General features: G+C 31.6%; 1 protein-coding gene across 2 annotated transcripts in view; it reads right to left on the bottom strand.

Moving 5' to 3' along the window:
• Positions 1-2,091: 2,091 nt before the first annotated feature.
• LOC143075408 (acyl-CoA dehydrogenase family member 10-like) overlaps positions 2,092-26,649 on the bottom strand; it is a 65,081-nt gene continuing 40,523 nt past the window's right edge. The window contains exons 13-23 of one of the 2 annotated variants that reach the window (XM_076250803.1): positions 18,552-18,725; positions 17,809-17,978; positions 17,295-17,435; positions 13,832-13,969; positions 13,150-13,240; positions 12,324-12,482; positions 11,918-12,090; positions 10,593-10,736; positions 9,484-9,561; positions 6,701-6,857; positions 2,092-3,678 (exon numbers count right to left, since the gene is read on the bottom strand). In XM_076250803.1, coding sequence (XP_076106918.1) covers positions 6,705-6,857; positions 9,484-9,561; positions 10,593-10,736; positions 11,918-12,090; positions 12,324-12,482; positions 13,150-13,240; positions 13,832-13,969; positions 17,295-17,435; positions 17,809-17,978; positions 18,552-18,725 — 1,421 coding nt within the window. In that variant the 3' untranslated portion in view covers positions 2,092-3,678; positions 6,701-6,704. The remainder of the gene's footprint in view (positions 3,679-6,700; positions 6,858-9,483; positions 9,562-10,592; positions 10,737-11,917; positions 12,091-12,323; positions 12,483-13,149; positions 13,241-13,831; positions 13,970-17,294; positions 17,436-17,808; positions 17,979-18,551; positions 18,726-26,649) is intronic. The other variant, XM_076250804.1, reaches the window with a different exon arrangement.

Raw genomic sequence — 26,649 nt, 5'->3', positions numbered from 1 at the left:
GGCGGCGGCAGCTTCAGCTAACTTCTTAAAAGCTTTATATTTTAGAAGGTGGAAGACCTGGATGCTTCATACTTTGTATATAGATGCCTCATGTTACAAAGTTTCCATCAGTCACCATATCCAATGTCTTTGACCTCATTTTCATGGTTCAGTTATTACTTGAAAAAAAAGTTAAAGTTTTTTGTAATGTTAAATTCTCTCTTATTATAAGTAATAGGATAACTATATTTGGTATGTGCGTACCTTGCAAGGTCTTCATGCCCGTCAGACAGTTTCCACCCGACCCTAACCTCATTTCATGGATCAGTTAACAAGGAGTTTTGGTGGTCAAGTCCATATCTCAGATACTATAAGCAATAGGTCTAGTATATCCGGTGTACGGGATTCTAAGGTGAACATGTCCAACTGGCAGCTGTCATCTGACCTTGACCTCATTTTCATGGTTAAGCGGTTATACTTAAGTTTTTGTGTTTTGGTCTGTTTTTCTTATACTGTTTGCAATAGGTCTACTATATTTGGTGTATGGAATGATTGTAAGGTGTACATGTGTAGCTTGCAGGTGTCATCTGACTTTGACCTTATTTTCATAGTTCAGTGGTCAATGTTTAGTTTTCTTGGTTAATGTTAAATTTATGTAACTTGTAATAAAGCTTTACATTTGGAACTATCAACAGAATATCAATGATTAGTAAAGAAGGCGAGACATTTCAACATATGCAGTCTTGTTAATAAAATTGATATTTCCAAGGGGAGTAACTCCTTAAGCAATAGTTGGACATTACAGAATTTAACCTTTGATTAAAATTTCATATAAACGTTGCAAGATTCATAAGTGTGAAAAAGCACTTTCAAGCCAAATGGACAACCTGTATGTGATTTACTCTTTGGAAAAGGGGAACAATAGGCTGATTTCCGTTTAAGCATTAAATAGCATCCTTATGTCACATTATCATATGTCTATACATGTACAAAGTATAAGAACAAGAGTGCACACGCTGAAATGTCTCGCCTTCTTTACTAATTATTGATATTATGTTGATAGTCCTAAGTATAAAACTTTATTAAAAACTGTCACATAAACTTAGCATTAACCAAGATAACTAAACAAAGAACAATGAACCATGAAAATGAGGTCAAGGTCAGATGAACCATGCCAGGCAGACATGTACAGCTAACAATGCTTCCATACAACAAATATAGTTGACCTATTACTTATAGTTTAAGAAAAATAGACCAAAACACAAAAACTTAACACTGAGCAATGAACCGTGAAAATGAGGTCGAGGTCAAATAAAACCTGCGGAACTGACATATAGATCATAAAATATTTCCATACACCAAATATAGTTGACCTATGGCATATAGTATTAGATAAAGTGACCAAAACTAAAAACTTAACTTTGACCACTCAACCATGAAAATGAGCTCAAGGTCAGATGACATCTGCCCGCTAGACATGTACATCTTACAATCATTCCATACAACAAATATAGTAGATCTATTGCATAAAGTATGAGAAAAACAGACCAAAACACAAAAACTTAACTATAACCACTGAACCATGAAAATGAGGTCAAGGTCAGATGACACCTGCCAGTTGGACATGTACACCTTACAGTCCTTCCATACACCGAATATACTAGACCTATTGCTTATAGTGTCTGAGATATGGACTTGACCACCAAAACTTAACCTTGTTCACTGATCCATGAAATGAGGTCGAGGTCAAGTGAAAACTGTCTGACGGGCATGAGGACCTTGCAAGGTACGCATATACCAAATATAATTATCCTATTACTTATGATAAGAGAGAATTCAACATTACAAAAAATCTGAACTTTTTTTTCAAGTGGTCACTGAACCATGAAAATGAGGTCAAGGACATTTGACATGTGACTGACGGAAACTTCGTAACATGAGGCATCTATATACAAAGTATGAAGCATCCAGGTCTTCCACCCTCTAAAATATAAAGCTTTTAAAAAGTTAGCTAACGCCGTAGCCGCCGCCGCCGCCGCCGGATCACTATCCCTATGTCGAGCTTTCTGCAACAAAAGTTGCAGGCTCGACAAAAATAAGTGGAATCAGACATTTAAATCAATCATTTTTATTTCAAAAAATATAATCAATAAAAATTAATATATAAATATAACAATAAGCGTTTACAACACATGTATTGGTTCATAACGTCAACATGATCTGCACTAAAATACTATATCAGAAGTCTTTTTAACTTCTTACTGTGTGTACACTAATCAACTCCAATTTTTCTACCAAAGATTTTGACCCTTTCTGGAGACTAAATAAACTATCTTGAATATTTTACAATTCACAGGTTACATTTCAATGAGTGAAAAGAGGTATAAATATTTCATCACTGAAATAAATCTAAAGAAATTCTTTCCTTTATACAGAATTGAATCATATGCAAATAATGGCATGCATGTCTCTTGTGGGAGTTCAGGGTGTTGATTTCTAGATGATATTTTATTTTTGTATCTTTGGGTTGCTGGCTCAGTGCATTCTCAATATCTCTTTTTATTTAAACATGACTGCATGCATTTGTTATTAAACATCCTCAACATTTATTACTTATATACATGCAAGTATAAAGAGTTCTATAAAGCATATTTTCAATACTAGGCCCTGAATAGAGACATGATTTTAAAACTGTATAACAGTTTATCAACTAGCATACACGACTATTATATTTACATCTGTAAAACAAAATAATAACAACAAACTTCTCAGCAGCTTATTTCAGAAACAAACTTGCTTCATAGTAGTAGTTTACTCTTGAATATTATATAATATATATATATATATTTATATATCGCTATTTTACAAAATTATCCTTTGATCTTACTGACTGATTATTTCATTTTAGTACAGTAGAGTGATATGAAAAATTATGGCTAGAAACTAAGGGCCGTTTGTCAATGAAATTTACTATGCCATAATAGTTAAAATAGTGATAAATAGATTATCATTGGTCATCTCAACTTGATTGCTTTTCTCAGTTTCGATGTACCGGCTCAAGTGAAAAAATCAATCTTATTCAGATGGCCAATGATAATCTATATAAATATCAGCCTATCTATAAAAATCTACGATATAAATTTTACAAAAGAAAATTATATTTTATGTTAATTGCATTAACTATTGCAAAGATATTGATGAATAATTCCCTCTTGCAAGATATATTGCATTCACAAGCTTTTGCAATATAAAAATCTAGTCTGGGCAATATTCACCGATTTCCCTGCAATAACCCTGGCCTATACTTAATGACTTACTTCTTTTTAAAGTTTTACATGTTATATTTACAGCTATGGCAAAACTGTGTAGTGAATTATTATATTTTATGAGGATTTTACAACATCATTCTTTTTTCGCCAGAATAAACAATTGAAAAATACTCATATTTTATGTTGGAAGACAACCACAAACAATAGTTTATAACATCATTTGCATACTTGCAGCAATTTGTGGCAAGTTGCAAAATTTACAGTCTGTATAAAGAGATCACAGTTTAGCTTGATTGAATCTAAAATATTCCATTCTGGCTAAAGACCTACGATGAACTTCGTCAGGGCCGTCAGCAATTCGGAGTGTTCTTACACCCGCAAAAACACCAGCTAATGGAAAGTCTCCTGACACTCCCGCTCCTCCGTGAGCCTGAAAATATAAAAATAGACCTCTTTAGAATAAATTCCATAATAGAAATTCAAATTCAAGTTTTTTCCTATATTCCTGAAAAAAAACCATGCATATGCGGGTTGTTGTCTCTTTGACACATTCCCCATTTCCATTCTCAATTTTATATTTCAATTCAAATGTCATTTTACCTTAGAAAAAAAACCAATCATTTAATCAATTACTATCCAAATCTTTGATTAAATGTAATAACCCGTGAACCAATACCAAGAATTTGTTATTATTTTTATAGGTGATAAATTTTACGGATTAATGAAAATAAATATCTTCTTGGATATTTAATTTTTTTGGATTTTATTCTTCATGTGGACCACCAACGCTAGGTCAAGGTATCAGCAAGATACAAAAAAGAAATACTAAATCTATTTTCAGATGTTATTTCTTGATCATGAAAAAGCTTCGGTTTAAGTTGCATAGTTCATTCTATATATATATTTTTTATGCAAATTCTCACTTATTATGTTGAGTTACAGGATTACAGGTACTTTATTTGGTAAATGGGATCCTTTCAAGATTGACATGTCCGTCATTCCAGAGTTATTGGACTTTTAACAGTTATCATTGACACAATAGTTTTACCTCTAAGAATACAATTTCAACATGCACAATAAGGGTGTATCATATACTCTAGGGGCAGTTTTTTCTATAATAGCTAGAAGATTGAGTTATCTTTTAGATCTAATTTCCATGTTACAGCAGCCATAGTTTTTTGAAAATCAAATACCCAAAGGAATATTGGGACTTATAACAGACACCAATGTGGATTCATTAATATTCATTAGATACCAATCTTCATAGATTTTGTGGGAACTACAAATTTAAATGTTCAACGAATTGTAAATTTTCTATTGCCTTGTATTTTAAATAAAAGACTTTGGCAAAAACATAAAATTAAATATTCATGAAAGTGTCAGTTTTCTTCAATCCACGAAAATTGGTATCCATGAAATTAAATGAATCCACAATAAATGATGGCAATAGCTTACACATATCTTCAGTGTGAGGTAAGATAAAACAGAGAAAAAACATCACATTTAAGGCCCTTAAAGGACGCATTTTACTGCATCTACACAACATTTAGGAAAATTCTTTTTTTTAAACTTGGAAAGAAGGGGTGAAGGTTGTATGTATATATAAATAACTAACATAATTATAAGGTAATATAACATAAGTAACAAATACGTATGTGATTGATGGAAGGATGTGTAGATTAATAAATAGGATATAACACTCATTACAAATTCATAAACAAATGTCTTTCACTAACTTCTTTAGCAATCCCTTCTATATTTTTTCCTTTTCATTAATATGTCTCACTTGCCCAGAGCAAAAATTCATTACATATCTCATTATATCCGACAGAATCTTTCAAATATCATAGGGCAACCAATGAAAATTGTACGTAATGTACATAATCACTTCAAGATGGCAGCATGAATATTGTATGAAACTATTGGTTTGCTACCTTGATGAGAAGCTATAAAGCTGTCATAATTCAATGGTAGTTTTATATATGTATATAATAAATATATATTTCCCCCCATTCTATGTATTCATTCCTTAGAAAAAGAATACCAGTAATAAAAAAATGAAAACAAAAGATTAAAAAAAACTAGAGGCTCTAAAGAGCCTGTGTCGCTCACCTCGGTCTATGTGAATATTAAAGGAAGCAGATGGATTCATGACAAAATTGTATTTTGGTGATGGTGATGTGTTTGTACATCTTACTTTACTGAACATTCTTGCTGCTTAAAATTATCTCTATCTATAATGAACTTGGCCCATTAGTTTCAGTGGAAAATGTTAGTAAAAATTTACAAATTTTATGAAAATTGTTAAAAATTGACAATAAAGAACAATAACTCCTAAGGGGGTCAATTGACCATTTCGGTCATGTTGACTTATTTGTAAATCTTACTTTGCTGAACATTATTGTTGTTTACAGTTTATCTATATCAATAATAATATTCAAGATAATGACCAAAAACAGCAAAATTTCCTTAAAACTAACAATTCAGGGTCAGCAACCCAACAACGGGTTGTCCGATTCATCTAAATATTTCAGAGCAGATAAATATTGACCTGATAAACAATTTTACCCCATGTCAGATTTGCTCTAAATGCTTTGGTTTTTGAGTTATAAGCCAAAAACTGCATTTTACCCCATGTTCTAATTTTAGCCTTAGCGGCCATCTTGATTGGATGGCCGGGTCACCGGACACATTTTTCAAACTACTAACCCAAAAGATGATTGTGGCCAAGTTTGGATTAATTTGGCCAAGTAGTTTCAGAGGAGAAGATTTTTGTAAAAGATTACTAAGATTTACGAAAAATGGTTAAAAATTGACTATAAAGGGCAATAACTCCTAAAGGGGTCAACTGACCATTTCAGTCGTGTTGACTTATTTGTAAATCTTACTTTGCTGAACATTATTGCTGTTAACTGTTTATCTCTATCTATAATAATATTCAAGATAATAACCAAAAACAGCAAAATATCCTTAAAATTAATTCAGGGGCAGCAACCCAACAACGGGTTATCCGATTCATCTGAAAATTTCAGGGCAGATAGATCTTCACCTGTTTAACAATTCTACCCCTGTCAGATTTGCTCTAAATGCTTTGGTTTTTGAGTTATAAGCCAAAAACTGCCTTTTACCCCTATGTTCTATTTTTAGCCATGGCGGCCATCTTGGAAGGTAAGCCGGGTCACCGGACACATTTTTTAAACTAGATACCCCAATGATGATTGTGGCCAAGTTTGGTTTAATTTGGCCCAGTAGTTTCAGAGGAGAAGATTTTTGTAACGACGACGCCGGACGACGCCGGACGCCAAGTGATGAGAAAACCTCACTTGGCCTTTTAGGCCAGGTGAGCTAAAAATAATACATATCAATCTAGAAACCTAAAAAACTCTACACGCAAATTTGTTAGTCAAAAATTAGTATTTAAAATCCACCACAGATCAAGCAGACTAACGCACCTGATCAAAGCTTAGAACTGTTAAATTTCATGTATTCTAATCTGGCAATAGTACGTCTATGGACCTCATCTGGACCGTCTGCTAATCTTAGAATTCTACCCCAGCTATAAAACATAGCCAGTGGATAGTCGTCACATAACCCAGCACCTCCATGGGACTGAAATTTCAATAAATTAAGACCAATATGATTAATGAAAAGGAATTAAATTCAAAATCATGATGCATGATTTTATCAAAATTTTACTTGTTCTACTGAAATGAAACTAGAGGCTCTAAAGAGCCTGTGTCGCTCACCTTGGTCTATGTGAATATTAAACAAAGGACGCAGATTGATTCATGACAAAATTGTGTTTTGGTGATGGTGATGTGTTTGTACATCTTAATTTACTGAATATTCTAGCTGCTTACAATTATCTCTATCTATAATTAACTTGGCCCAGTAGTTTCAGAGGAGAAGATTTTTGTAAAACATTACTAAGATTTACGAAAAATGGTTAAAAATTGACTATAAAGGGCAATAACTCCTAAATGGGTCAACTGACCATTTCAGTCATGTAGACTTATTCGTAAATCTTACTTTGCTGAACATTATTGCTGTTTACAGTTTATCTCTATCTATAATAATATTCAAGATAATAACCAAAAACAACAAAATTTCCTTATAATTACCAATTCAGGGGCAGCAACCCAACAATGGGTTGTCCGATTCAACTGAAAATTTCAGGGTAGATAGATCTTTAACTGATGAACAATTTAACACAGTGTCAGATTTGCTCTAAATGCTTTGGTTTTTGAGTTATAAGCCAAAAACTGCATTTTACCCCTATGTTCTATTTTAAGCTGTTGCGGCCATCTTGGTTGGGTGGGTGGGTCACGCCACACATTTTTTAAACTAGATACCCAAATGATAGTTGTGGCCAAGTTTAGTTTAATTTGGCCCAGTTGTTTCAGAGGAGAAGATTTTTGTAAAAGATTACTAAGATTTACAAAAAATGGTTAAAAATTGACTATAAAGGGCAATAACTCTTAAACGGGTCAACTGACCATTTCGGTCATGTTGACTTATTTGTAAATCTTACTTTGCTGAACATTATTGCTGTTTACAGTTTATCTCTATCTATAATAATATTCAAGATAATAACCAAAAACAGCAAAATTTCCTTAAAATTACCAATTCAGGGGCAGCAACCCAACAACGGGTTGTCCGATTCATCTGAAAATTTCAGGGCAGATAGATCTTGACCTGATGAACAATTTTACCCATGTCAGATTTGCTCTAAATGCTTTGGTTTTTGAGTTATAAGCCAAAAACTGCATTTTACCCCTATGTTCTATTTTAAGCTGTTGCGGCCATCTTGGTTGGGTGGGTGGGTCAAGCCACACATTTTAAACTAGATACCCAAATGATAGTTGTGGCCAAGTTTGGTTTAATTTGGCCCAGTTGTTTCAGAGGAGAAGATTTTTGTAAAAGATTACTAAGATTTACGAAAAATGGTTAAAAAATGACTATAAAGGGCAATAACTCTTAAACGGGTCAACTGACCATTTCGGTCATGTTGACTTATTTGTAAATCTTACTTTGCTGAACATTATTGCTGTTTACAGTTTATCTCTATCTATAATAATATTCAAGATAATAACCAAAAACAGCAAAATTTCCTTAAAATTACCAATTCAGGGGCAGCAACCCAACAACGGGTTGTCAGATTCATCTGAAAATTTCAGGGCAGATAGATCTTGACCTGATGAACAATTTTACCCATGTCAGATTTGCTCTAAATGCTTTGGTTTTTGAGTTATAAGCCAAAAACTGCATTTCACCCCTATGTTCTATTTTTAGCCATGGTGGCCATCTTGGAAGGTTGGGCAGGTCACCGGACAAATTTTTAAACTAGATACCCTAATAATGATTATGGCCAAGTTTGGTTTAATTTGGCCCAGCAGTTTCAGAGGAGAAGATTTTTGTAAAAGTTAACGACGCCGGATGACGACGGACACCAAGTGATGAGAACCAGGTGAGCTAAAAAACCCAGAAAAGCCAGCTCAATTGGTATGGGAGATAACTGTACAATATTTGAACTTTTTGAATTTAGATTTATCACATTTTGTCTTTTCAATATTAAATTTGCATTTTGTATATTATGAAATTATTGTATTGTTTGCCTTCAATCCTTCAGGGTATAAAAATGCATTTCTTAAAAGAAGTTACAATGTACTAAATTTATAATTTATCATGGGTTTATGTAAAAATTGTAATCTTTTAAGCTTATAAAAATAAAATTTCTATACAATAAAAAGAAATATAAAAACATTGAACTGGCCTTGTATAGTAGATCCCTTTATGATAATGGTGATTTAGTTAGGACTATTCCAAGAAATATATATATATATGTATGTCGGGTATATAAACACACTTTTTAAAATTAATTAGAGTTAACAGCCTTTTAAGACCGAAATATGACACTAATTTTTACCAAGTTCACTGCCAATCATTAAATTTTTTTGTGTTTCAAACCTTTATAATAAAAGCATCTAATTGAGAGATTACTAAAAAGTCTTTCACTTTAACTGTATAACAATTTTCTTGTTAGTAAAATTTTATAAATAATTTATTAGTGTGTGTATATATATATATTGTTGATGAAGGATAATAGTGAGCAAAAAATGATACCAGGGTAGGAACAATATGGAGATGATCTGATGTACCTAGAATTTGCTGAATAATAATAATTTCAAAGAAGTTTAAGGATTTGGATATGATATGTATACTTATAATAAATTACCTGTATAGCCCTGTCTAATACTCTGAGTGCCATGTTAGGGCCTGATACTTTGATCATAGCTATTTCTGGTGCAGCAACCTATAATGCAGACATATACATATTATACACTGATTAGTTATATATTCTGTCAATTCTCTATCTAATGATATATGATTTTAAATTGAACAACTATTATCAAAAAGTTAAATTCTTTGCACTACACCCTAGATCATAAAGATGTAAATATAAGCAAGAGTTACTTCCCTTTTATTGTTATTTTTGGACTCTACATGTACACAAACTTTATCATAAATCAACCACATAAAACTTGTTATACCGGATGACTATATTTGAGAAAATATGTTTTCTGAACAATAGTAATTTCTTTTAGTCTTATTTGATTAATCACTACACTCTAGTAAAGATCTCTAATCAGAGTTGAATGTACTGCATATTTAAATTTAGTAAGTCAACAGTTAACTAATCCAAAATGGTGGCCAAGGGCAATATTACAAACTCTAATTAGGTCATATCGAAACCAATCTCTTTCATAAGCCACTCTCTTTTTCAATCATCCTAAATATTTGGTTTCTATTCCATGATCTTATTTTTCATGTTTGGATTTATAATGTTGTGAATATCTTAGATTTAAAGTTAGATCAGAGACATATATACATATATATATATGTCTCTGGTTAGATGTAAAGTTATATACCATATGTAAAATCTTAGATGATAGGATCCTTTACCTATGTCTCATTTTACATTGGTTGTGGTATTAAGCCACAACAAAACACTAAGGCTAAAGTGAATTTTGTCAAAATAGCACAAGTTAAGTAGGATCACACCCATCACAAATAGTAGCTACTCCTGAACCTTCCAGAACATTTAACTTTGATCTCCATTTTTGTTGGGACTCAATCTTTAGTTTACTGTTAGTGTTTTGTGGACTGAAATTGATCTTTTCCTTTGGCCATGGTGTTTTTTGTTTTTCTGTATTAATGAATTAATTGCCCTCTTCCCATTTCCTAAAAGTTTTAGCAAAAATCTTAGATTTTCAGTAACCCAGACTAAACATCTTCTTAGCTGTAACACTAGATTACCTAAGCAACACTGGATCCCTGTCTTACCTTGTTACCATACACATCCATCATGTGGGCTGCTTTCAGGACCAGTAATCTTGTTTGTTCTATTTCAATCCTAGACTCAGCTATATCTGCTTGTATTGTTCCTTGAGCTGCCAATGGTTTACCAAACGCCACTCTGTTTTGGGTCTAAAAAAAATTTAAATAACGTGAGCTACAACATATATAGAACAAGTTTGCTATTCAAGTGCTGAAAAGGAATATTCTTTTGCATTCTTTGTAAGGTTTCATAATTTTTAGTTTTTGTGCAACTACTGTGGATTCATTTATTTTCGTGGGTACCAATTTTCGTGGTTTGAGGAAAACTTACATATTCGTGGATATTTAATTTCGTGGTTTTGGCAAAGTCGAAAGTCATTCCTTTAGAAAATTTGTAATTCGTTGAACATTTAAATTCGTGGTTCTCCTGTACCCACGAAATCCACGAAAATTGGTATCCAACGAATATCAATGAATCTACAGTAGTTGATTTAAGATATTTTTGTTATGTAATAAGATAAATCAAACAACATTTTTTTAGACTGATGCCAAAACTAGTTTTGTCCTTGTAATTTTTTGATGTGGTTCACAAGTGTTTCTAATCTTTTTTTAATATAAATTATACCGCTGGTTTTCCAGTTTGAATGGTTTTACACTAGTCATTTTTGGTGCCCTTTATAGCTTGCTGTTTGGTGTGTACTTTGACCTATCATGGTTTAGTTTAAACATATTTATTTAAAGTGGATTGGGAAACAAGTTATTACAACTTATATTATTCCCTTTCCACTTTGCAGGTGTGAGTGCTGCCTTGTAGCAGCATTAGCCTGTTTTTTTTTCAAAATCTACAAAGGTGTCTTTTATGTGAAAGAGATATTGTTCTCTCTTTACACGGGTCAGCTATTTATTTTCCCCTTCCGATGGACTATTATCGTTTCTCAAGATCATACTCTAAAATGGTGTCAAGGTAGAGCTGAAAATTAAGTCCATGAAATTTTCTCCCCGGAACGAGGATCGAACCAAGAACCTTTGCTTTTGTAGTCCAATGCACTAACCACTTCACCATAGCTCTCCTAATGGTTTACTTTTACAAATTGTGACTTGAATGGAGAATTGTTTCATTGGCACTCATACCACATCTTCCTATATCTATTGTAATTGTAACTTTGACCTTTGGCCACCTGGTGCCAACATAGTTTCATGCTTAACAAGGTGACATCTAAACAAGTTTTTTAAAACTGGACATTCAGCTCAGTTGATCAATCTAAAGAAGAATCTGTAAAACCTCTGGTCATGAAATATCCCCTGTAAAAGAAATGCCTGTAAATACCTACCCTATCTAACATAAGTTCCAGTGCTCTCTCTGCATGGCCTATCAGTCTCATACAATGATGTATTCTTCCTGGACCGAGTCTACCTTGAGCTATTTCAAACCCTCTCCCTTCTCCTAGTAATAAATTTGATGCTGGAACTCTAACATCTTTAAATAACACTTCTGCATGTCCAGCTTAAAAACGCAAAAGAAATATATTTTTATTCATAATGTATTCAGTTGCTTATCTATTACTTATTGTGGTGAGTGTACAAAGATATAGATGGTTCTTAGATGCAATGGGAGAAAAAAGTGTAAGTGAATAAAAGAGCTGTTCCTTTGCTCTTTGTGTGATTTTTTTATGTTAACAAATTGTACAAAACTTATATGTGGTGTATTAATAAGGGGAAACAATAATTTATACAAACCTGGCTGGTCAAGGTAACCAAATACAGTTAGAGGTCGTACAATAGTTACCCCTGGTGTATCCATGGGAACCAATATCATACTTTGTTGTTTATGTTTAGGAGCATCTGGGTTGGTCTTCCCCATAAATATACATAGTTTACAGTCTGGATGCATGGCGCCTGAAAAAAACAATACATCTATGAAATATATGTCTTAAAGAAATCTTTAAAAACAAGAATTAGTCCATAGTACACAGATGTCCCACTCACATGTTCATTGGACTGTAAAATTGGTCTCAAAAATCTAATATGGCATTAAAATTAACTAGAGGCTCTAAAGAGCCTGTGTCGCTCACCTTGGTCTATGTGAATATTAAACAAAGGACGCAGATAAATTCATGACAAAATTGTGTTTTGGTGATGGTGATGTGTTTGTACATCTTACTTTACTGAACAGTCTTGCTGCTTACAATTATTTCTATCTATAATGAACTTGGCCTAGTAGTTTCAGTGGAAAATGTTAGTGTAAATATACAAATTGTATGAAAATTGTTATAAATTGACTATAAAGGACAATAACTCCTTAGGGGGTCAATTGACCATTTTGGTTATGTTGACTTCTTTTAAGTTCTTACTTTGCGGTACATTATTGCTGTTTACAGTTTATCTCTATCTATAATAATATTCAAGATAATAACAAAAAACGGCAAAATTTCCTTAAAATAACCAATTCAGGGGCAGCAACCTAACAACAGGTTGTCCGATCCATCTGAAAATTTCAGGGCAGATAGATCTTCATCTGATAAACAATTTAAAAAATTTTAAGCAATATTTAGTCTATTTTTACCTGACGTCCACCATTTTCTACCATTGATAACATACTGGTTCCCATCCCTGACAATTGATGACTGGATATTTGTAGCATCAGAGGAAGCAACCTAAATAGTTAATAGAGATAACCTTTTTATTCGTAATATTAATCATAATAGAAATATGAGTGTCAATGAGACAACTCTCATTCCAATTTACAATTTGTAAAAGTAAACCATTGTAAGGTCAAAGTATGGTCTTCAACAAAGAGTCTTGGCTCACACTTAACAGCAAAGTATAAGCATTTTAACATATTTGTACTTTTCTCTTCATATTGTTAACTGAATTTTGAGAAAACATAACATTGTGCATTAAACGACTCCTTGATTATAGATTATCATTGGCCATCTCAACGGAAATTGATTTTCTAGCTTGAGCCAGTACAGCCAAAGTGAGAAAAGCTATGTGTGGTTGAGATGACCAATGATAATCAGTTTATCGCTATTTTACCTATGACAAAGTTTTTAATTTTATTGACAACGGCACGTGTGCCCTTAGTTCATTTGTAGTTTCTAGTGATAATTTTTCATATCACTCTACTGTGCTGAGAAAGGAAACTATCAGTCAGTAAGATCATAAGAAAATTTAGTAAAATAGCAATAATGAGGAATACATTGTACACTCCTTTAATTAAAAAAAATAAAAACAAATAAACTTACATTAGGTTCAGTCATTCCAAAACATGACCTCATTTCCCCATTCAGTAATGGAGTTAGCCATTGTCTCTTCTGTTCCTCTGTTCCATATTTCACTAAAACTTCCATGTTACCTGTATCCGGTGCACTACAGTTAAATACCTGGAAAATTCAAAATGACAATATACTTGATATAAAAATGAGGTCAAATTAATCCAGGTCTTTTAGGTGTCACACCACCAATTACTCCCTCAAATTTAGAACGTATGTGAAAGTAGGCCTACTCGGACAAAAAATAGTGCACTTGATGTCATTGTTTACTTAAACTACCCAACAAATTTGCAGAAATGAAACTTTTGGTGAAAGAGAAATATATTAAGACTATTTTGAGCCCAAATTTACTTGTCTATGAGTTGACATTAAAAATTGAGGATTAATACGCTCCATAGTATACTAATTTAAGATTTCAAGAAAACCAGGGGTTATTTTTAGTGGTACATCCATTCTTATATGGCTTTAAAGGTATGCTGAAAATTGGCATGAAGAAAGGTGATACCTGTACGATTCAGGACATACCTGGTTTGTAAGAGGTTAAACTTAAGATAAAAAATTTAGAAAGCTATGAAAATTGCAAAATTTATTTGAACAGATAGGGACTTTTAATTGGTGGTCTGACACCTTTAAGCAAAATGCGGTGAAACATCAAAATCAGAAAACAATTGTTTTTTTTTTGTCTTAACTGATCATTTGAGATAATAGTAGCCGCATTTCAATCTTTTTGGGGGCAAAATGTCACATATTGCAAATTTAGAGCCTAAAACTTGAGTTTGTGCTATTTCTAGCTTTTCCCACCCTGACAATATGCTTTTATATAAAAAATGTCCTAAATAATGTTATAAATGCACAGAAAGTTATTCTGTGGTGTTAAACATTGAAACATAGGTTGTTTACTACCCCCAAACAAATTTTGTCATGCAGATTTAATGAAATTATTTGATTTTTACCCCTTATACCATTGCGTCATAATATGTACTTGGCAGATAGCATAGCCTAATGTAAACACTGCAGAAACTCACAAAAGTACCATTTATTATTCCAAATGAAATTTTTATATCTTAAATTTTATTAACTGATGTAAATAAACACAGTTAAATGACCATGACTGCACTTTTGATCAATTTGTAGTACTTTACTGACACCAGATGAAAAAAAGGGGGGTCATTATTCCTTGACACTTCAATACCTTGGATTTTTTACTAAATTCATTGCAAAAATTGTGGAAAGTCTTTAAAGAAGTAGAACAAACAAGGAAAAATCAGCAAAAACTGATCTTGATATTGAAAGTTTATGTTCCTGTAGCCCAAAATGAAATTTTCAAGTATTTTCTATCAAAGTCATACATTACAGTCAGTTTAAATTGAGCTGTGAAATTTTTAATATAAGTCGCATAATGCTCAGATAGGCTGTTTTTAACTACAAATTGACTAAGGATTAAGAATAAAGCAAAATAAAAGATTTCTAATCAACTTTTTTGTCTCTTTAGGTGTCACACCACCAATTACTCCCTCAAATTTAGAACGTATGTGAAAGTAGGCCTACTCGGACAAAAAATAGTGCATTTGATGTCATTGTTTACTTAAACTACCCAACAAATTTGCAGAAATGAAACTTTTGGTGAAAGAGAAATATATTAAGACTATTTTGAGCCCAAATTTACTTGTCTATGAGTTGACATTAAAAATTGAGGATTAATGCGCTCCATAGTATACTAATTTAAGATTTCAAGAAAACCAGGGGTTATTTTTAGCGGTACATCCATTCTTATATGGCTTTAAAGGTATGCTGAAAATTGGCATGAAGAAAGGTGATACCTGTACGATTCAGGACATACCTGGTTTGTAAGAGGTAAACTTAAGATAAAAAAATTTAGAAAGCTATGAAAATTGCAAAATTTGGTTGAACAGATTGGGACTTTTAATTGGTGGTCTGACACCTTTAAATGCTCTGGTTTTTGTTTATAAATTATATTTCAGAATCAGTCCAGAACCTGATATTGTTCAGTAATGAATAAAATCCAAAGCTAGTTTTTTATTTCCTTGAGTAGAAATATAACGCATATATGTATCATCTTGAAAAGGTAAAACTTAGGATGTTTACTTATATATAAAAAAAATTACACCAGGAAACTTAGAAAATCATGGAATGATACTGCTGCCAAGATGACTCAAAACAGCTAAACACAAAAAAAGTTGAAGGGCAAAAGGTACTTATATCATTAACATTATAAAACAAAACAATGTTGAAAGAATTGTATGCAAAATTACAATTCGCACTTTCTATGAAGGAAGCGTATGGTCTGACTGTATGCGTACGGTCAGGGTAATTAACAGGTTTACTTTAATACTTAAAAATCTTCATATAATCCTTCTAGTTGTCACGTCATTAAATAAAAGACACTACTACAGATATATCAAAAATAAATAACTTAACAAGATTAACTAAATTAAATAAGCAGTTTCACACAGTAAAGTTTATTACTAGTCAAAACAATAGGAACACATTGTATACCTATGGTCATTACCGATGTGTCATTACGAGTCACTCAGTGAATAGCAAAATACTAACTTGGGAAGATAACTTCCCAAAAATATCTGTTACAAAAGATATCAACTGTTTTACTAAAAACTGACATGAAAGTTGACATGCAGGATAAAGAGTCTGATAATTTCCTTACTTTTGGAATGGACCCTAGTTTATTCTAAAAAGTTATCTGGTGATATGATGTACTTCAGTCATGTTATGATATTGGAGATATAGAGCATCTCTAAACACCTTAGACACATCAGAGCGACCCAGGACCCAAGAAAACTTATGGTAACGTGTGGAAGTTAATGTCACCCTACGCATACATACAAGAATACAATTAGCGATGAAAACTAACTTTGGCATTAATATTAAATGTTTATATATCAATAGAATTGTAAATGATACATTTTTATGTAGCCATCACTATTTTTTTATAAAGTTTTCCTAATGCAATTTATACAAAAAATACCTATATGGCCCAAATACTCATATGATCTGGCCCGTTAATAACCAAATGAGTATAATACTCATAAGGTCAGACCATATGAGTATATGCATATGGTACGGAACATATATATACAAAGGTATTTCTTCAAGTATCTATAATTGTCTGAATGAAAGGAGATGATAGTACCTGGTATACACTTATGAGACAGCAACCCCATGACACTAATAAACCAAAAGGCATCTAAAGAGGTCTTTAAAGTATAAAATAGTAAAAACTAGAAAAGGAAGAATTTTAAAGCAAATAACAAAACAACTATTACATATTCTGGTACCATACACCAATAGAGAATTATGAATACATGAAAACATATTTCTATGAGATTCCTTTCATAGCAAAATTGATTTTAAACCCATCTGAATGTAATGTTTCCAACTTATTACCTGTTGTTCTTACCAGAGGTGCGGCCATAGACCTTCCCATTTCTTCACACATAAATGCATATTCAACATTGGTAAATCCAGCTCCATAGTGGCCTTCTGGGTCAGACTCTTTTGGTAAAAATAAATTCCAGAGTCCCTCAGCTTTTGCTTTAGCCTAAAATGAAAAACTAGAGGCTCTAAAGAGCCTGTGTCGCTCACCTTGGTCTATGTGAATATGCTTCCATGGCCATTGATCATCAACTCTATAGTCGTAAATTCCAACCAATGATTGATTTCAAAAGAAATTTTATTGATGGCTGTTGCCAGAAAATGATAAACAATATATATATAGGACAAAATTTAACATACAAAATATTAACTCTATTGCACTAAAATATCAAGATTTACAAATATTTATTAATACTTTATACCTGTATATTTGTGTAAGTATCACTAATTCTTAGTGTTGGAAAAAAGTATATTAAAAAAGAAAACAAACACCATATTATATCCCATTAAATCTTTGATTTTCACATTGTGTGTCATACCTTAAGTTTTTCGACAACAGGAGGGACTTTCCACATATCTGCCGAGGGTAGGGAATGTTTGTCAATGTCTTTTTCTAACGGCATGATTTCTTCTCTTATAAACTTCTTCACTTTATCATAGGTTGCTTTAGCCCTTGGAGGTAAGGCATCTGGTGAAACTATCATGGAGCCTACAAAAGTGTTTATAACAAGTAATTGATTAAAGAGCTAGATAAGTATCATGTTAACCTTAAAATTTCTAATTTCGGTTACTATACTGATTGATATAATAGCAGTAAAATTGGATAATCTCAAAACTAAATGTTATGCCATATACCCTCCCCCTAATCATTATAAATTCTTGTTTTAAAGTCACAAATTTTCTCAGTAATAGTTGCTATCTTTTTTAGTTCTTTAACAATTGAGAATTTCATGGTCAACTTATGTTGTTTATACTCTGCATTGTTATTTCATTTAACTACTCTTTGATGACCATTTGATGTCTGAGTATGATGTTTTTTTTCCATAATGACTGTAAATTCATTTTTTTCAGGCATTTAGTATTGCAATTTTTGAAGAATGGATAAAAATGTGAGATTAAGTATTGCAATTTAAACAAATTTGCATACAGATAATTATGTATCAGATTTCAGAATGCCAGTTCGTAGTATTGGAATACGCATTCGGTGGCATTATAAGCATTCATTTAACTTTGCAATAATTTCTGAATATACAGTACTTAAACTTGACCTTAATAACCTTACCAGCATTACCGTGACCAGCAGCCGTAGAATATTGTCTGGTTCCTGGAGATGATTTATTTCCTGGTTTACTCATGGTCGGTGGTATGTTACTTTTCAATGCTATATCTAATGCTTTGCCAGCTATCTGATCAGTGAAAGCTCCCAGTAAATTTGCTGTAGGGGAACTACCTTGGCCTGAAACAATGTGGGTAATAATTATCAATAGGTCTACTATTTGACTCTCAGTTATCACATGTACATGTTTATTATCATACAGGTACATCTATATGCTTACATGCTTAGCTTTCCAATCAACTATAAATTTCATATCTCATTATCTCAACAGGTAGACTGTGTAGTTTTAACTGTAATGATATATTTATCCTGACTAATATTTGTCATACTTTTGTTTTATTTGTTATTTTGTTGCTTTTTACAATAAAAATTAATACAATAAGGAGGAGGGTTCATATTTTGCTATAGCTTGCCACATGTGTATGAGACTTTCCCAAGGTAGGATCTTTGCTAGTGGTTGTCTTTTAATTTTTTTCATGTTTTCTGTCATTTTGTGATGTTAATGTAAAATTCAGTCATTACCAAATGTTACAGGGGCAGATTTAGGGGACTGGAGGTCTCTTATGGAGCTTTAAATATGCATAGACTATTTTTACATGTTTACATCACTCCAATTAGCTTAGCTGCGGAACCGTAGCTCTTAGGTCCTTATGTTATTTTTTTACTATTTGCAAACTCAAAAAATAACATAAGGACCTAAGAGCTACGGTTCTGCAGCTATCCATAGCTGTTCTTGCCACATCCTTTTTTTAAATCCTAGATTTGCACCTGGTTATAGTCAACAATATTTTGGGGAGATTAAAAGCTTGGCATGTAAAGACAAATGTTAATCTTTAAATATCTAATTTTGTATATAGTGGGGTTGCTATCTACTTGATATAATTATAACAAGCATCTTCTTTTATTCATTCAAAAATGATTAATTAACATTTCCACACCTGACCTAGGAGAGGACTACATGAAACATATCTCATGCAGTCCAGGTTATAATATTTCATTTTATGCATAAACATTGCAATTTATTAAATATATATATTTTACCCCATTAGAATGCTTTAAATCTTATTTTCTTCTGTTTAAAAAATGTATTTTACAAGGAAGTCCACCTACCTTATAACACAAGTTAAGTGTCAACAAATAGGACGAGATAACCGTATTCAACCTGAGTTTATAAACTAGGTCAAACTTCATATACATATTTTAAATATCAATGTAACTTTACCCTTCACTGAATTGTTTATCCCATGTTCTATTGAACACACTTAATTTCTTGTTTATGTCAAACACATGTTGACATTAAAACTGTATTGCTTTTTTTAAAACAACCATGTATTGTCAATTTGTATCAACTCTGTTTTCTATAGCTAAGTTAGTTGTTTCACAAAATACTTGAGATCTTTTATTTATATTGTGAATCTAAAATTAAACTATTATACTATTATGCTAGTATAATAGTCCCAGATTTAAGCATGCTAATTATTTTTTTTATTTTTTATTTTACAACTGCAGTCTTTTTTAATAGATAATGTTAATTAACAGATACTGACTGATATATATGTACTTGTCCAAATAAATATGACCTATTGAAAGGCTATTTATAGATTCATTTTTAGCTGTGAGGCCTTCATATGTGTTACAGCAAATAAAAAATCTCTCAAGAGACATTTAATGTCAAAATGCACATCTGGTGTAGTAAATTGGTTACATGATACCATATCATAATTATTTGGACTAGCTGATAATCATGCAAGCTACTGTTTGGTTTTGAAATGTACATACTTTTAAAAAAATTGGTTCCTATAGGGAAAAATACAATGTTTTGCAGGTGGCATTGAGACATTTTAAAAGATGTAAGTTGGTTAAAACCCAACCAGAAATTACCCCACAATATGAAATGATGAATAGTTATTGCATGACACTTAACCATTTACAAGATTTACAAATCATATAAAAAAAAGAAAAACTTGTAATGTAAATAACCAATAAAATTATTTTGTCAGATGTTGTGTACTTGTAAATTTATTATGTTTCATAATACACTGTGAAATAAAAGGTTCTAAATAAATACTTTGGAAAAAGTCTACAGGGTTAAGAAATTAGTCTAAAGTTATGCATTTAGCTTACAAGAATCCTAACAACCATAAAATAAACAAAAATAATCTGTACTTTTTAACTTTGGATGAAAGTTATATTTTCTTGTGAAATATTTTTCAATTTGATTAATCTTCAATCATTATGATTATTTGCTTTCTGAAATTTAAAGCCACTTTTATCAACCATAACTCTAGGATCAAGGATCAACTGAAATTTTTTTAAGAAAAACTTGCTATAGACAGTCAGGGGCATTACTTAAACAAGTAACAATTAAAATTACCTATACAAGTAATGTTGAAAACGAGGCTAATTTATATATAACTTATATAAGTTATTTTTCTGAATATTGTTTTTATAGGTGTCCAAGAATACAGATTTTACTAGCTTTAAAAAATTTTCACAGTTATCTGGTTATTTTTCCTTTGATATATAAAAACTAATTGTTCAGAAATACTGATTAACTTTCCGACGCACTTATCTTTCATACCGACGCTTCTGGGTCAAAGATTGGTCTCTTGGGACTATTAAATTATCATTTTCCTCTAAAATCTTGAAGGTAGACTGATTTTAATAGATAGATACTTGTGAATTAATTTAGACCTGAAGTTATTTATAATTTGTAACCTAAATCAATTACATATGTGCCTTAGATAAGTGTAATTGCTATTTTTTTCAAAAATGTTTAAAATAACTTATTCAAGTAATATTTTTGTCATTATTTTCAAAGTAACCCTTAATCTCTATACTCCTTTCAAATCTGATAAATTCTTTATTTTATGATATAAAATGTTGTTTAAAATCATGAAAACTACATTTAGTCTATGTTTCTATTGAAAATTAAAATAACTCTATTAAGTAATTTTATTATTTTTAAAATAAAAAATTACTTATATAAGTAATTAAAAATAATAACTTGTTTAAAGAACGCCCCTGAATGATAGAAGAAAGTAAGACTTGATTGATGTACTTACATATTACATGGCACTGGTTAAAGAGAATATAATTTCAAATCAGAACGTCTGATGCAGGTTACTAATTTCAAGATCCATATTCCAACAATATATGACTGTATAAAAGATAAAGAGATTGGGTATGATTGCCAGTGAGACAACCATCAAACCTGTGTCCAAATGATGTGGATGGGAAGATTCCTTTTAAAATACTTATAGACAACTGAGGAAAAGATCTGTTTAAAGTGATGAAAAAAGAACATTTGCCAATGCTATATACATGTATCAACAAAGACAATAACTCCACTCAGCAGGGTTCAACAGTTGGAAGTAATCAAATCCAATCAACACAATTTCTATGGACCCAGTCACCCTTCTATTTCTTTATCACCTTTCCAATGGAAACAAGGTTTAATTAAATGTTGGTTGCTTAAAGTCATGTGGCAAAATATTTCATGCTTGTTCAGGGCAGGACAAACCAGGTGCTCCGCAGGGCGCAGCTTTATACGACCGCAGAGGTCGAACCCTGAACAGTTGGGGCAAGTATGGACAAAACATTCAAGCATGATACAGCTCTGAATTTGGATTGTGATCAAATTTTTGACATTACATGGTTTTTTTTTACACAAAACAAATGCCAAGATTTTACAAATCAATTAAAGATTTCTTCTTCAAACTTTTTAAATCTAAAATTAAATAGTTGACACAGCATAGGTTTCTGACACAGAATGAATGTGGTCTAATGAACTTAAAAGGTTTTTTTTGCCTTTGAGCAAATCACTATGCTGTTGAATATTAATCCTCTCAAAAAAATGTTTGAAGAAATTTTCTTTTTATTTATGAAATCTGAAATGAGAAAAATTGAACCCCCCCCCTTTTTTTTCACATCCCCGTTTCCCTTTTTCAAAACTGATATCAATTCAAATTTCTAATGGAGTTTGCAACAATAACTACTCATTTAAATACATCATAAAATATTAAGATGTAAAAAAACTGCTTGTTATCACTGAATGGTAAAGATTATTTAAATTTATCAGTTGGTAGTAAAAAGTGTATATACATTGTATATTGTATATAACAAAGATTTAAGTTGATTCTGGACAAAGAAAGATAACTCCAATTAAAAAAAATTCTTGCTATTGCACAAATAGGATATTTCTTGCTTACTATTCTGGACAAAGAAAGATAACTCTAATTAAAAAAAAATTTGCTATTTCACAATATTGTGCAATTAGATATTTCTTGCCATTGCACAATACTGTGCAATTGAAAAGACTTGCTATTGCACAATACTTAATATAATAATTTTAGATCCTGATTTGGACCAACTTGAAAACTGGGCCCATAATCAAAAATCTAAGTACATGTTTAGATTCAGCATATCAAAGAGGCCCAAGAATTCAATTTTTGTTAAAATCAAACTTAGTTTAATTTTGGACCCTTTGGACTTTAATGTAGAATTTGAAATTTGAAAACAGGACCAAAAATGAAGAATCTACATACACAGTTAGATTTGGCATATCAAAGAACCCCAAGGATTCAATTTTTGATGAAATCAAACAAAGTTTAATTTTGGACCCTTTGGACCTTAATGTAGACCAATTTGAAAACTGGACCAAAAAAACTTCAATAATCAAGAATCTAAGTACATTTTTAGATTCAACATATCAAAGAACCCAACCGATTCATTTTTTGTCAAAATCAAACTAAGTTTAATTTTGGACCCTTTGGACCTTAATGTAGACCAATTTGAAAACGGGATCAAAAGTTGAGAATCTACATTTACAGTTAGATTCGGCATATCAAAGAACCCCAATTATTCAATTTTGATGAAATCAAACAAAGTTTAATTTTGGACCCTTTGGGCCCCTTTTTCCTAAACTGTTGGGACCAAAACTCCCAAAATCAATACCAACCTTCCTTTTATGGTCATAAGCCTTGTGTTTAAATTTCATAGATTTGTATTTACTTATACTAACATTATAGTGCGAAAACCAAGAAAAATGCTTATTTGGGTCCCTTTTTGGCCCCTAATTCCTAATCTGTTGGGTCCTAAACTCCCAAAATAAATACCAACCTTCCTTTTGTGGTCATAAACATTGTGTTTAAATTTCATAGATTTCCATTTACTTAACCTAAGGTTATTGTGCAAAAACCAAGAAAAATGCTTATTTGGGCCCTTTATTGGCCCCTTATTCCTAAACTATTGAAACCAAAACTCCCAAAATCAATCCCAATCTTTCTTTTGTGGTCATAAACCTTGTGTCAAAATTTCATAGATTTCTATTAACTTAAACTAAAGTTATGGTGCGAAAACCAAGAAAATGCTTATTTGGGCCCTTTTTGGCCCCTTATTCCTAAAATGTTGGGACCAAAACTCCCAAAATCAATACCAACCTTCCTTTTATGGTCATAAACCTTGTGTTAAAATTTCATAGATTTCTATTCACTTTTACTAAAGTTAGAGTGCGAAAACTAAAAGTATTCGGACGCCGGACGACGACGACGACGACGACGACGACGACGACGCAGACGCCAACGTGATAGCAATATACGACGAAAATTTTTTCAAAATTTGCGGTCGTATAAAAAGGTGAAAACTGTGCTTCTGTCATGATCATGACTTCAAGAGGACAGGTAATATTGAGCAGATTATTTTACTGATAAAAAAAAATATCAAGGTGAAATGTTTATGTAAGCTACTAAAGCTGAAAGAATATTCAAAGAAATGATTCTAATTAAAATATACATTTCCTTTTACTGTTTTATCATTGTAACTATTACTGGGATAATTTTTGTGTTAAGGTAGCACTACAGTCAAAATTTTCTGACTCCAATCAACAGTCTTTAAAGATTAATTTCTACAAAACTACTCAATGGATTTTTAAAATCTTTAACTCATTTTAAAGCTGAAATATAACTCTTTCTTAATCTATATATGAATTTATTTTTTGTTTGATTAATTTCAAAATATAGCTCATTAATTGCCCAAAAAGTGGTCTTCCAACTTGGATGAAAATGGCACATTCATGTCAAATGGTAGTAAAAGTTTGTTTTCATCCCTTTAATCAACCATATACAATCAACAAAACCGTGTCTTAGATTTTTGATATATTCCTCCAGTAAGAAGATATATTGATTTAACTGCTGGGTTCCAAACCTCATTTCACCTTTCATCTTTGAAGACCTATAAATTCATTTAGAAACAAATTATCCAAAAACTGGGACACCGTATTGTAGAAAATACACCCTTTAATCATATATATCAAAGTCAGGCCAAAGGGGGTAATCATTAAGTTTCTATTTTCATTTTTTCCTTACAATTCTCATGAAAAATTGTTCTGAGAAATGACCTAAAAACTGAATTTCCCCCTTAGAACCCCTATAAAGACAATATAAATACAAAAATTCCACTGGGAACACCCCAGGAGTGTTCTGATACCATTACTATATCAATAGAACCACACACTTTGTGTCTTTGATGCTCTAATGCTGTAAATTTTGCATTATATGTGAACTGTCCAACACTAACTTGGCATTTGGCGGGAGTTTGACGTCACAGATTTGACCAAGGAGGTTATAATATAATATAACCTCCTTGATTTGACCAACATCTGTGATGTAGTAATTAAATATAGACAAAGCTCCGCCTCTTTCCAGACAGTCTAAGATAAGAGAATAACAAGATTGACCAGCTGCATATAATCAATGTTTAACATCATTATTCTCTATATATAAAGAATAACTTTCATTTGAATTTAAAAAAAAGAAATAAACTGTCTGAAATAAGCTAGAACATTCAAGTGTGCATCAAAAAACATGTTCATAAAAAGATCAAGAGTTAGACCACAGTCTTCTTGAAAATCCACTTTCCACATGTTTTTTTTTAATTTAATGGAACTGACAAATTACACATAAACTGAAAAATAGTTAAAATGCATAAAACTGTATTTAAACGAATAAGACCAAAGAGAAGATATTTATACAGACAGTCAGAGGCTTTCAAAAATACTTTCCCACTCTTTACCATATTAATTTTATTTCATTTTTTGTAGATTTTTTCCTTTTAGATTTTTTCTTTCTCTTTGTTCACTTCCATGTTATATCAATTATTTTTGTTGCAAAACAATAAGATAAGACTACAATATTTATCTTGTGGTCAGGGATTAACAGCTGGACACTGGTATCAACAGATGATTGACATATTAGCCCCTCCCAAATGCCTATATATTTAGATTAATTACCATGTGCTTTTATTTGCATAAGTTCATTATCAATTTACTCCCTGTTGTGATGTGATAATGACTTTGGGATTTTTACAAACTGTGCAGAATAATTCTTACTTCAAAATTATGTGATAAAAAAAATATCTTCAAAAAATCATCCTTAGACTGTAGTGCTACCTTAAATGTGTTGTTATGCCCTCTTAATATAAAAAGAGGATGTGGTATGATTGCCAATGAGACAATTACTCTCCAAAAGAGACCAAATGACAAAGAAATTAACAACTTAAATAATAAATTGTATAAAGCACCGTGGCAGATTTCAGAATGCAATTTGTTATTCAACTGTAAAGTAAATTACTATAAGTTTGAATTGTTTTAAGGAGCAGTACAAAGATATTATCATTAAAAAATCAATTAACATTATTCAATCTTTACCTTTTATTCATACTGCATTATAGTTAACTATAATTGTCAAATATATTCAATTAATTTGCCAAGACTAACCATCCCCCTTTTAATTTAGAAAGTCAATGGTTAATGCAAAGCTAAATTTATCACAAGGAATTCTGTTTTCTATTTTTAGTTTACTTGGTTAATGCAATGAGGCCTTTTAGGCTTTGCAGTAAGAATCTTTATAAAAAGATTAATGCATTGATCCAAATGTTAAATCTTTAATTAAATTGATACAATATACATTTTAAATAAAATAATCCTCATATTTCACCTTTGTCATGTCAATTCTAATAACATATAAGAAACAATATCCTCAATGAG

The sequence above is a fragment of the Mytilus galloprovincialis genome, chromosome 5 (genome assembly GCF_965363235.1).
Source record: "Mytilus galloprovincialis chromosome 5, xbMytGall1.hap1.1, whole genome shotgun sequence".
In the NCBI taxonomy this organism is placed as follows: domain Eukaryota; kingdom Metazoa; phylum Mollusca; class Bivalvia; order Mytilida; family Mytilidae; genus Mytilus; species Mytilus galloprovincialis.
Note: the sequence above shows the minus strand (reverse complement) of the source record. Positions and strands in the feature narration are given on the sequence as shown.